Here is a 13,622-nt window from a genome sequence, read left to right as displayed (position 1 = left end):
ACAATAATAGAACATCTGTAAATTACTGCGATTCCTCCACCAGTGGTGTGGGATCTTGCAAGGTGCACAAATGAATGGGACGGGGGTGTCATGGCTGTTATATGGTGTTCATTGCCATTGGGTTTCAGCCAAGATTCAGTGATGACTAGCATATCGTGGATCATCTTCAGTGATGAGGTCAAAAATTTCAGTTGTTTTATTTTGACATGATTGCGTGTTCCACAGCCCTAATGTAAAAGAGTCTGGATCCCCTAAACTCATTTTTAATGGGCTCTGTAGTATCCCCCAAACTCACCTGAATTCTCAACTATAATCTGAGGCATGCAGCTTGTGCACAATATAGGTATAAAAGCAGGGTGGATAGTGCCTCATTATGGTGTGGGGAGGCATCACTGTTGCTGGAAGAACGGCTTTACATGTTGTTGCAGGGCGTGTTACAGGCCAGTACTACCGGGACAACATCTTGGCAGTCCATGTTGTGCGGTTCGCACGACGTCATGGCCACCGTTTCATCTTCCAGGATGACAACGCAAGATGTCACAGGGCCAGGATCGTTACAGGTTACCTCCAAAACAGAACATCACCACATTACCTTGGCCAGCACTGAGTCCCGACCTCTCCCCCATCGAGCATGTCTGGGACATGCTTGGACAGAGGTTACGTCAATGTCAACAACGTCCTGCCAATGTCCAAGAACTTGCTGCTGCGTTGCAACAGGAATGGGACAATCTGGACCAAAATGACCTTAGACGTCTCATTAGGAGTATGCCACGTCGGATCAATGCTTGTTTGGCAAACAGAGGAGGATTTACCCGTTACTGACTTTGTTGTGATGCTGTGGTAACTTTGCTGTTTGACCCCGGGTATCATTTTACCCTTATAATGGTCAGTCTGTGCCTTACTTAGTCTAACGATCATTTGGAATAAATCGATGAATGTGAACTTCATTTCATTTTGTCATTTGTTTCTTCGTCAGTTTCATTAGGTGACTTTAATAACACTTAAAAATCAAATATCCCCTACTTTTTTTGAATAGTATATATTGAGATTTATAAGAATCATTCAGTGATGATTTGTAATTTTGTCTTTTGCAGCCTCTTATTTGTTGGTTTTTCGTACTGATTTGCAGTAAGGTTATCGGGGCCATGTTCGTAGACCAGATGTGAAACATTGTGTATGGTTGATTGATAGGACCACATTTTTATATGGAATCACGTTGGGGAACAAGTTAACCATAATTGTCGTGACGGTATAATATTGAGGAAACGGAATGCTCAAGTCAGTACCAGATTAGGATCTACAGGCCTAAATTTCGGACTTGGCTATTCAAACAACTGCGCGAGTGTTACAGTGAAGACTATGTTTAGTTGTGTTTATTTGTGTGCGAATTCCAATAGTTTTCAGGGAATTCCAATAAGTCACGAAATCACCCATCGACATATTGAACTCAACATTATTGATTTGTGTATATTGTAATAATGCCATTTTTGTTTTCTTTATAATTTTGAAAACGCAACTGGGGAATAAGTTTTTACGAGTGGCAATATCCAGGTGTCAATCGTGACACCATTTTTTCCTCCCAGAGGCACATCCACATGTACTTAATGATATATTAAAAAGGGTAATATATAGCACATGTAAGTGCAGGAGAAATGCACCACACACAAACAGAAACCCAGAAGAAAAACCAGTAGACATGACTACAATCCAGGAAATAGTCAACATCCCCCTTCCTGAACATTTACCTTGGACAACAAGCTGGGATCCCATAGCAACACCAATCACTTTACAAGTAACATCAGGACTAAGATTTAAATGGTGATACTCTCCTTGATAATGATTGGCTGCTTTCCATCCATTCGGCATCTGAATTTGACATTTATCTACAACCTGACTGGAAGCATCCTGAAAAAGAAACTGCATCCTATTAATGTACAATGACCGCAGGACTCAATTCTGTCAACACAAATCTTCCAACCTCATGTGATGATCTCCACTAGACGCGACAACAACAACCAACTTCATATTTTTGAAATCCCAACCACTGAGCTCAACAAATATGCAAATAACATCACAAAAAAACATAAGCAACCCACATGGAAATGAAGAAAAAGTTGTCTTCAGATGTTTTGGTTCACCACATTTGAACATACTCTCCCGTGTGCATACATGCACCACAAAGGGCAACAAATATGCAGATAATATCAGGCAAAACATAAGCAACCCACATGGAAACTGAGGAAGAAAATGTTGTCTCTAATTGACATTTTGGTTCTCCACATTTAACAATACTCTGCATTGCACATGTATGCAATCAAACTTTGACTCCTAAGCAAAATTTATGCATAGAAATCTTCCAGATTTAAAGAGTTTCCTAAATAATTTCATTCCTAAACAAATGTATAAACGTTTACTTGCCTGAGAAACAGAAGTGTAGCCAGATTCCACCATAAGAGTGTGAATTGCAACCCATACTGCATCATTCTTATTGGTACAACATGCTTCACAATAAAGTTGATTCAATGTGGATGGAATACATGTAACACTTGATTCTCGGCATAGATTTGGTTCCTGTAAACACTTTGTTACCAATCTTGGATCACATTTGTTGTCCTCAAAATCATCAGATTCCATTTCTGACACTTCATGATCTTTGATAGTCTCATGGTCTGATTCTTCAGAAACTGACGTGCAGACATTCTTGTGTTGTATTTGACCAGATGAAGACTGACCGCTATCTCTACTATATGTAGTAGACGCCTGGTGTTCTGCTGCTTGCGGTTCAGTTTTATGTCTCTTATTTAACTGTTCAGATTCTTGTAAAACAAACACAAGGTCACCAGAAACGATACCAAACTCTTCCAAAGTTTTCTCATCTTCCTCTAAACTGTCCACCCCATTTAAACTAAGCTTTACAGATCTAAAAGAATATTAAATACTGTAGATAAACATAGATAAATTTATTCTATTTCCAACTATACGTTTTCAATTAAATAACCAGCGGCTGCCAGGCAGGATACGCCCACATTTTCGAGAGATGGATAGAGAACAAGCTAAAAAGAAAGTGATTTTTCGTACAATCAGGGTCCATAATTCAGGAAGTTAGTCCGATATGCGCGAAAGGAACAGAGATCTTTGAGTTATAAACTTACATTTCACGTTTCAACAAAATCAGATAAAAATTGTGACCTCTATAGGGTCCACAAGCTAAAAACGCGTTTTTTCGTACAATCAGGGGCCATAATTCAGGAAGTTACGGTCCGATATGCGCGAATATCAAAAGGAACCATGATCTTTGGGTTATAAACTTACATTTCAAGTTTCAACAAATCGGATAAGAATTGTGACCTCTATAGGGTGCAAAACCTTGATATACCATATTTTTACGCTATTTGAGAACGAACGGCGGCCATTTTGTCTTTCAGTTTTGGGCCGATTTTCACGAAATTCGAACTCAGCCGGCCTTAGGGTGTAACGGTGATATAATAATACGTTTTTTTAAATTGGATAAAAATTATGACCTGTATAGGGTCCACAAGCTAAAAACGCAATTTTTCGTACAATTAGGAAGTTAAGGTCCGATATGCGCAAATATCAAAAGGAACCGAGATCTTTGGGTTATAAACTTACATTTCAAGTTTCAACAAAATCGGATAAAAATTGTGACCTCTATAGGGTCCACAACCTTGATATACCATATTTTTACGCTATTTGAGAACAAACGACGGCCATTTTGTCTGTCAGTTTTGGGCCGATTTTCACGAAATTTGAACTCGGCCATCCTTAGGGTTTATTGGTGATATAATAATACGTTTTTTTAAATCGGATAAAAATTATGACCTCTATAGTGTCCACAAGCTAAAAACACGATTTTTCGTACAATCAGGGGCCATAATTCAGGAAGTTATGTTCCGATATGCGCGAATATCGAAAGGAACCAAGATCTTTGGGTTATAATCATACATTTCAAGTTTAAACTAAATTGGATAAAAATTGTGACCTCTACAGTGTTCACAAGCTAAAAACGTGATTTTTCGTACAATCAGGGGCCATAATCCATGAAGTTACAGTGCGATACATGCCAATATCGAAAGGAACCGAGATCTTAGGGTGATAAACCTATATTTCAAGTTTCATTGAAATCAGATAAAAATTGTGACCTGTAGACTGTTCACAAACAATTGTGGACGGACAGGGGCGACGACAATATACGTCCACATGAAAATGTGGGCGTATAAAAATGCATCCTCGGTTACACAGTGTACTCATTCCGTTCTACTCCACTATACTCTGAGTTAGGGTTTCTATGATTTCAAATTATCTGCCCTGGCCTAGAATGTAGCTACAGTCTACGAACCAATTAGAAAACAGTTTACAAACCAATCGTTTTGCCTTCGTTTTTATAAGGGTAGATAACCATATTCATGTTCATTTACTGAATGATTTATGTAAATAATGTATATATTTATAATTTATTTATATTTAATTGTATTATCAAAATCTGTAGTATGTGTTGTTGATTTCAAATATGTATGACATCTATATGTTTGACTTTTGTTATTATTATTACTATTCGTTCTTTGTCTGAAATATGTCATTCTGTTATGTTTATTATTATTGAACTTATACTTGGCAATTTGATTCACAATACCTTTGTCTGCGATATCACCTCGGTGGAATTGGACGTAAACTAACAACAACAATTCACAATACCTTGTCTACGATATCACGTGGAATTAAAATTCCGGGAACAAACGAACGAACGATTCTAAATAACACTAATGACCCTTCATTATTATATGAACGTCTGTTCTTCAATAACATAATATATAATTGGTTGTTAATAATTACTCATTTAGAATAGGCCAACTCCTAACATTGTCCGATGAGAGTTACTTACCTTTGCCAACTTCCTTTTCAAATAACAGTTTTTGGGATTGGTCGATAAAAATAGCACAATCATCAAGGGCGGATAACTTGAAAACGTGTCTCCCCCATAGATTAACCCAGGGTATAGAGGAGTAGAACGGAATGAGTTTTGTATGTATAATATTATGCAATACTATGAACTATTGTTTCACACAATGCTCCGAAACGCAACAAATATCGGCCCGTGTGCACAAAAAAAAAATTGCACGAGATGCACATGAAAAACCCAATATTCACGTGCAGCATTGTGTGTGAGCCCTTTAAAAGCATGTTTTCAACTTAATGTGCAGTACATGAACTGTGAAACGTCAATCTGTCGTAATTTGTTGTTGGATATGTGAAGGAATCGAGCTAGAGATGCCGAGACTTACTGAAAATCAACGGAATAAAGCCATGGGAATGTCCAGGGCTGGCATGTCTACACGTGCGTTACAACCCAGGCTCAAGACCGCTACATCCGGGTCACTCATCTGCGTGGCAGAATCCGCCCAGCGACTCGAACAGGTGCAGCAGTTGTCGGAATACAAGGACCAGTAAGTGCCAATACCGTTAGACGTCGTCTAAGAGAAGTAGGATTCCATGCACGACGACCTTATGTTGGAGCTATCCTCAGGGATCGTCACCGTCAACGGCGTTTGATATGGGCTCAAGGACACCAGACATGGAGAAGAGTAGACTGGCAAAGTGTGCTCTTCAGTGATGAGAGTGGCTTTCATCTTTATCACGCTGATGGCTGTCAACGTGTGTGGAGACGTCTTGGGGAACGTCTTGCAGACTGCTGCGTCTTCAAAACGAATCGATGGGGTGGGGGAAGTGTAATGGTGTGGGGAGGCTTCACATTTTATCACCGGACTGCCCTACACATTTGCAGGGGTCGCGTTAATGCTGTAGCCTACCGTGATGATGTCGAGCGCACCCACAACTTCAGCACTTCCAACAAGATAATGCACGTCCGCATACCGCCCGTTTTAGTATGGACTACCTGGCTGCTAACAACATCAATGTCTTGGACTGGCCAGCCATGTCTCCGGGCATGGCACCGATAGAACATGTCTGGGATGAGACTGAATGCCGTCTGTATTGGAGACCACAAATGCACACCATTGCTGCTTTAGAAGCTGCTCTTGTCCAAGAACGGATCAACTTACCCCAGGCCTTCTTTCAAACATTGGTAAATTACATGCGACGTCGCTGCACAGCGTGCGTAAGAGCCCGTGGAGGACACAAGCGCTACTGACATCTGTGTCGTACTTTTGGTTTTGACCCCTCTGACTTTGTACCGTTGATTACAGATTAAACATCCATAAGTGTACAAATGTGTTGTTATTGATGTGTTCCCATTTGAATATTGTTCACAATAAGAAGCAAAATAAATAAGATATGTTTACAGGATCATTTTGTTATACGAAAAACTAAGTGATGCGTTTTCCATGGCGCTCAGTATACATGTAGGCCTACATGTATATGAAACTGTATCATATGTGTTGTTTGTAGAGAACCTCTTTCTCTTTTTTTTTTCATTCAAGCATTACATTCTGAACTACATGTACAAGAGATTTACTTAATACTAATATTATCACACCACACCATTGCATATTATGGAAAGGGTAGATCTGCAATTTGCTAATATTTAAAGAGTAGGCCTTTATTAAATCACAGGAGTCTGACCTTCTATCCGTATATATATGCATACACCATGTCCAACCAGACAATAGGCTGGTTGGACATGGTGTATGCATATAAATACGGATCGAAGGTCAGACTCATGTGATTAAATCTACTAATTCAAGAACAGGTAACACAAAGATGTTTTGACCAAAACAACAAAGTAGTTCACACCAAAAATTAGATGACTTAGAAGGAGAGTTCAAGAATAAGAGTCATTCCATGAGAAAACCATGCAAAATCGTGCAGAATCGGGGAGATGGGGGGTCGGCAGATCGAGTTCATCTCCGGGGGATTTTATGGACTCCCCCTGACTACTTCACAGCGAGAAGGACCGATGTCAAAATTTCACCGTTATTGAGAAACATCCTCTGGGTGATTTTTGGCCAATTTTGCCCTTTTTCAGGTCATTTTTGGTCAATTTTCAGCCACCTATTGTGGCGAGTCAAGGGTTTGGATGAAAATGGTGGTGACTGGTGATGTTAGTGGGGGTCTTCCTGTGCCCCAGTGTGAAGACCATGCAGTCGCATCTATTCTCTGGGAGCAATGATCAGCAAAATTGTAAGATATGGTGAATAAAACAGAAAATATACACCTGCGAAGATTAGCTCTATTTTCTATGATGTTGGGGTAGGTCATGGTTTTATGCACAGCTCGACTCCCTCTATCGATGGTGAATTTTCCCTATTGTAAATCTCTCATTCTCTATGAAATGGCCAACTACTTTCATTCAGGGTAAGCCAACTCTCTCCGTTTCTTCACCAAATCATTTGCCCGCGCTCACTGGTAGCAGCTTGAAACCCCCCCGAGCAAAACTAGTCTCTTTGATGAGGCTTGATATCCAATCCAAGATGGCCGTGCCCGAAAGTGCGCAAAATTGCGAGTTTTCCTTATGTTTGGCCATGTGGTATATATCCCAGATATGACCAAGAAAATCACTTCATACGATTGAAAAAATGTACTAAGGACATTAAGGCCCACCTTTTAGCACATCACAGAGCAATAAGTGATGTGAGAACCGAATGGGAGCTGATTTCTTGATGAAGCTGCATTAAATGGAATATTACAAACGGATGCATGCTGCCACATCTAAGGAGAAGCAATACAAAGACCGCGTTGTGTCACTTGGAATTAACTTATACCTATCGGCTAAGTGAAATAAAATACTATTGAAAAAAAAAGAGGGAAGAAATTGTGTCTTTGAAATATCGATGGAAACCCTGTGTGTGTGCTCGACCACAATCAAATTAGCAGGAAACAGTTGTGCGGTGATACTCCAGTTGATTAAGTTAAGTGATGGGCTTCAGAAGTCCTCAAACCAGCTGCATTGAGTCTGATATAGCTGTAATACCTTTACTAAAGGCCAGCTCTCTGCTTTTTTTTTTTTTAACTTTGGCAGCATTAAAAAATTCTTGTTAATTTTAGAATTTTTTCTTCTATTTTATGTATGCGGGAAATATTATGCTGCCCATAACGAGGAAATGGGCTGTCAAGAGAGCCAAGTTCCTACACTGCCTCAGGGTAGTTCCTCAAATAAAGAAATATGGCACAGAGTCAAAAATTCAACTTCATCATATGATCTTGCTGGGCCTTTTAAAACTGAATTTGTACATGAAGGACATTTCTATCAGGGACCACCTCTCAACATATTCCAATCTGATTAAAATAAAGATTTATATTTCGTTTGTTTTTTTTTATACTTTCGATGACCTACACTACATGAAGATCTGACTGGTTGTTGCGATAGGTCACGTCAGAGGTCATACGAGCGGCAGTCGAACCTATGACGTCAGACATTTGATTAACAAATCAGCATTAATTAGTGCTTCTAGGGGCTTACCCACAGTTCCATGCAAAACATGCCAAAAGCTCGCCGTAACAGACCGTTTCATTGGCTAATACCTCACAGAATTCAGAACACGTCAATGATAACAACTCTTTCAGATCCTAGTGTAGTAAAAACAAGTAAAACAAAATTTTGAACTATAAAAACGAAACGAAATAGGATCTGTGTTTTAATCAGATTGAAAATATTCTTAATATCAACCCCCAACATATATGGGCAATTGAAAAATCTCTTGTATCGAGTCTTCGAATGATGGATTGACTGGGACCAGTTTCAGAAAATTTTACAAATGTTGCCAGCTGCAAATAATACATTAAAAAATAAGTTTAGTAAATTATTTTATATGGTTTGGGTCTTTCAGGTTACTGTTGGAACTGGTGACATCTCTCCCACTGCTACATCATCTGCAGCTACTGGTAGTCATTACTGTCACTGGTGTCGCTACCAATAGCTGTTACAGAAGGAAGAGGCAGCATGGCAGTTCCAATAACCATAGCTGCAGATGATGTAGTAGCAGTAGATTGATGATGGATGCAAGCAGCATTAGCATTAGCTGCAGATGAAAAGCAGCGGGAGGGATGTCATCAGTTCCAGCAGTGACCTGAAACAACCAAACCACATAAAATAATTTACTGAAATTATTTTCTAAGTATTTGCAGGGGTCCCTGTTACCAGCCAGTCCATCATTCGGAGACTCGATGCAAGAAAATTTTCAATGGCCCATATACGTTGGGGTTGATATCAACAATATTTTGAGAGGTGGACCCTGATAGAAATGTCCTTCATGTACAAATTTAGTTTTAAAGGGCATGGCAAGATTTATTTTGGGCTCTGAAAATGATCCCATGATGAAGTTTAATTTTTGACCCTATGTCATATCATTTATTTGAAGAACTAACCTGAGGTGGTGTAGGAACTTGGCTCTTTTGACAGCCCATTTCCTCACTATGGACAGCATAATGTTTACATCCTTCTGGAATATACAATTTGAGACCCAGGCGGTAGCGATGGGCAGCACATATCACCTTTCCAACTAGAATCCCACTTCATCAAGAAATCAGCTCCCATTCGGTTCTCAATTCACTTATTGCTATGTAATGTGCTAAAGGACGGGCCTTAATGTCCTTAGTACACTCTGTCAATCTATTAAGTCATTTCATTGCTCATATCTGGAATATGTACCACATTCTATGGCCAAAAATGAGAAAAAAAACAATTTTCTGCGGTCTCGGGCGTGGCCATCATGGATTGGATACCAATCATCATCAAAGAGACTAGTTTTGTTCCAGTGGCTTTTAAGCTGCTACCTGCGAGCGCTGGCGAATAATTTGGTGAAGAAACGGAGAAAGCTGGCTTACCCTGAATGAAAGTATTGGCCATTTCATAGAGAATGAGAGATTACAATACGGAAAATTCACCAACTTTGACTTATTATTTCGCATTGATTGAAGAGAGGTGACAGAGATTTTATTTTTTATATCGATAGAGTGTGTCGAGCTTTGCATAAAACCATTTCGATATTTTGAACTACCCCCGCATCATAGAAAATATAGCTAATTTTCGCAGGTGTATATTTTCGGTTTTTGTCGCCATATGTTACAATTTTGCTGATCATTACTCCCAGAGAATAGATGCGACTTTATGGTCTTCACACTTAGGCACAGGAAGACCCCCACTAACATCACCAATCACCACCATTTCCATCCAAACCCTAGACTCGCCACAATAGGTGGCTGAAAATTGACCAAAAATGACCTGAAAAATGGCAAAATTGACCAGAAATCACCCAGAGGCTGTTTCTCAATAACGGTGAAATTTTGAGATCGGCCCTCCTGGCTGTGAAGTAGTCTTGAGGAGTCCATAAAATCCCCCAGAGATGAACTTGATCTGCCGACCCCCACCTTCTGCATGGTTTTCTCATGGAATGACTCTTAACATACATGAATGCATTATTCAAATGCAAATTATATTACATGAAACATTACTGGATGAAATATTCACGTCAGCAAATATGAAAATTTTAATACACAATTCATTTTACACATTTAAACCTTACACTGACATTACATATATCAAGTCTTGAAATCACACTGAGGAGAGTAATTAAGTCTGTTCAGATTTTCAGAATCTAATTTGTAATAAGAAATTGAATACAAAACATGATTTTTATTACCGATATATTAAAGAATTTGTACAATATTGAAAGGAGTTCCCTAAATAAATTTATTCTCAGCTGAATGTTGAAACAGTAAGATTCCAATCCATGTAATATAAAATGTCTGTAGTTGTCAAATACGGGCAGTAAGCTTACAGTGTTACATATTAAAAACATGTATTGTCATGTTGCAAATTTAATGACAATTTATGAATCAATGACAAGAATAACTCTCCATTTATCAAAACCCATATTACTGATTCAATTCAACTTAATTAATATACTAATGGATTGAAGAATGTATAAAAAATGTTGGATGCTTACTGAATTACTTTATTAATTAAGGAGGAATAGAAAATATAGTTAATTGTAATGTATGGTATTAAATATTTACAATTTCGTCAATATATTTAGATTAAGATTTTAAAATACATTATAATACGATACCATGTGAATGTCCTATATTTGTTCTTGTTTGTTGTACATGTAACTTCCATACCCATTACAGATACATGTAGGCCAACCCGTTGCAAATAAACTATCATCAGGTGCAACATAATGATTCGCTATCATTAGGTGCAGCTGGCCTGATTAGATTCACTTGAGGTACAGTGATTGAAATGGGGTTCAACGTCCTACTTCTTCTGCACCAAGAAGACCGTTTGTATACAGTGTACTATGAGGAAAATTTTGTTCAGAAAGCATCGCTATAGCACTCTTATTACGAATTTCAACTGTAATGGCCGGGGTGCTTTAATGTGGTAATATACAAGTTACATCCCTAGGTAACAACTTCCAAACTTGCTTGGAAACTGCATTTTGAGTGGGAATTTTGACACAAAAACATTTTAAATTAAACAAGCCAACAGTGAGGCTGATATCCCACACCAAAATCCCAAAATAAATAGATGAGACATATTGATTAATAGCACATTTATTTTTTTCAAACGTATCAAGCAATCAAACTATACACTAAGTTCATAACTCTCTATCAAACAGAATCAAGATTATCTTGTCGCAAAGCATCGACCAATGAAATTGATTAGCTCTGCTTAGCTTCAGCTCGAAATGTTTATCATTGATCTCATCAGTCAAGACATTCATCTAATGAACATCTACTTCAAGTTTAAACATTCTACCTCAATTAAAAGCAGAGTTGTTACATGTATGTTCCAAAGTCTTGACTAATCAAATTGCTTAATGCTCCTTAGCCTAAGCAGAAAATTCTCACCATCGAACTTAGTCATGGTAATGATATAATGAATCTATATTCGGAGTTTCATCGCTCTCACTTCATTATAACCAAAGTTATCGTGCCCCAAAGCATTAGCCAATCAGATTGATTATCTCTGCTTACCGTAAGCATACAATGTTCATAATCAAACTCCATCAAGGCATTCACCTAAAGAAAGCCTACACCAAGTTTGAACATTCTACATCAATTAAAAGGAGGGTTATTGTGTTTCAATGTCTTGACCAATCAAATTGCTTATCGCTCTGTTTACCCTGAGCAGAAAATGTTCATTATCGAACTTATATATAGTCAAGGTATTGATGTATTGAAACTATACACCAAGTTTCATCACCCTCATTTCATTAGAACTAAAGTTATCGTCTCCCAAAGCACCAACCAATGAAATTGCTTATCTCTGTTTACCCTAAGCAGAATATGCTCATCTTTGAACTCCATCAAGGCATTGACCTAATAAACACCTACACCAAGTTTGAACATTCTAGCTCAATTAGAAGGAGAGTTATTGTGTTCCAAAGTCTCGGACAATCAAATTGCTTATCGCTCTGCTTACCCCGAGTAAAAAATGCTCATTATCAAACTTAGTCAAGGTATTGATGTAATGAAACTATACACCTTAAGTTTCATCACTTTTACTTACTTACTTAGAACTTAAGTTATCGTGTCCCAAGGCATCAACGAATCAAATTGCTTATCTCTGCTTACCCTAGCAGAAAATGCTCATCTTCGAACTCCATCAAGGCATTGACCTAATAAACACCTACCCTAAAAGTATCGTGCTCTTGCCCAGCCACAGGACAGGGTCGTGATGCATATTGACACAAAGAGTCGTAAGTTGAGTCCTTACCCTTCCGATATTTCAAATACTGTTGATACTGCGGCTTTCAGCTGATGGAGTGACGTAGGGATACTTTCACAACTAACTATCTTTCTGACATTACCACATTTAACACGAATTTTCATTTTGTTTCAAGAATAATTCAGCAAATGTTGACTAAAAAATGTGTTTTGTTTCTAAGCAAATTGGATTGGAGAGTACGTCAAATAAACCGTCTGCGTTATAGATTTGGATAGACACGCATGCGTCTAATACACGGTAAAGGATCGAAATGAATTAGCTTGAAACTTGGAATGCCTTTATTGAAAATGAAATGAAATGAAATGTTGTTTAACGTTCTACAGTTCTGCTCAGACTGGGCTAATGAAGACGGGCATACGTCATACAGTTTGCTATGAGGGGAATTTTGGCCGGTTAACGGCACTGCTTATCGAATTCCAAATGCCAGTGGATCTTTTACGTAGGGGAGAACGGGGATGGTTCGGACGGTGGGATGGTCCGGACCCCCCCCCCCCCCCCCCCCCGTAGATTTAATCTTTACAATGCTATCCGTTTTCTGATTGGTTATTATAATACTAAAGATCTTTTTTGTAACATGGAAAACATGGCAGAGATAAATATTCAAATGTAGAAGCAGATAAGCTTTTTTTCTATTTTTGACAAAGTTGATGTAAAATATTTCTAAAGTTAAATGGTTAAATTAATTCGGTGTTTAACAAGTTTCTTTTAGGAGTAGGCTGTTGCCTCTTTCTCATTCGCTAATTAATAGAAATACATTGAAAATTTATCATATTTTCATTGTAAATAAACATAATGGCGGCTTATATCAGAATTATGGGTTTGGGGTGCATCCGGACACTGTTCGGAATTACCCCAGAAGTGTTCAGATCAAACCGTTCAGTATTTCCAAGAGACAGATTTGATAAAAAAAAAAGAA

At 38.4% G+C, this 13,622-nt stretch overlaps 1 protein-coding gene across 2 annotated transcripts in view; it reads right to left on the bottom strand.

The window, feature by feature from the left end:
• LOC126828614 (F-box only protein 7) overlaps positions 1-12,889 on the bottom strand; it is a 33,137-nt gene extending 20,248 nt beyond the window's left edge. The window contains exons 1-3 of one of the 2 annotated variants that reach the window (XM_050558493.2): positions 12,695-12,889; positions 2,419-2,920; positions 1,746-1,905 (exon numbers count right to left, since the gene is read on the bottom strand). In XM_050558493.2, the coding sequence (XP_050414450.1) occupies positions 1,746-1,905; positions 2,419-2,920; positions 12,695-12,810 (778 nt within the window). In that variant the 5' untranslated portion in view covers positions 12,811-12,889. Of the gene's footprint in view, positions 1-1,745; positions 1,906-2,418; positions 2,921-12,611 lie in introns of both variants that reach the window. The other variant, XM_050558494.1, reaches the window with a different exon arrangement.
• Between the last annotated feature and the right edge of the window lie 733 nt (positions 12,890-13,622).

The sequence above is a fragment of the Patella vulgata genome, chromosome 7 (assembly GCF_932274485.2).
Source record: "Patella vulgata chromosome 7, xgPatVulg1.2, whole genome shotgun sequence".
Lineage (NCBI taxonomy): Eukaryota > Metazoa > Mollusca > Gastropoda > Patellidae > Patella > Patella vulgata.
This window is presented reverse-complemented; position numbering and strand designations above follow the sequence as displayed.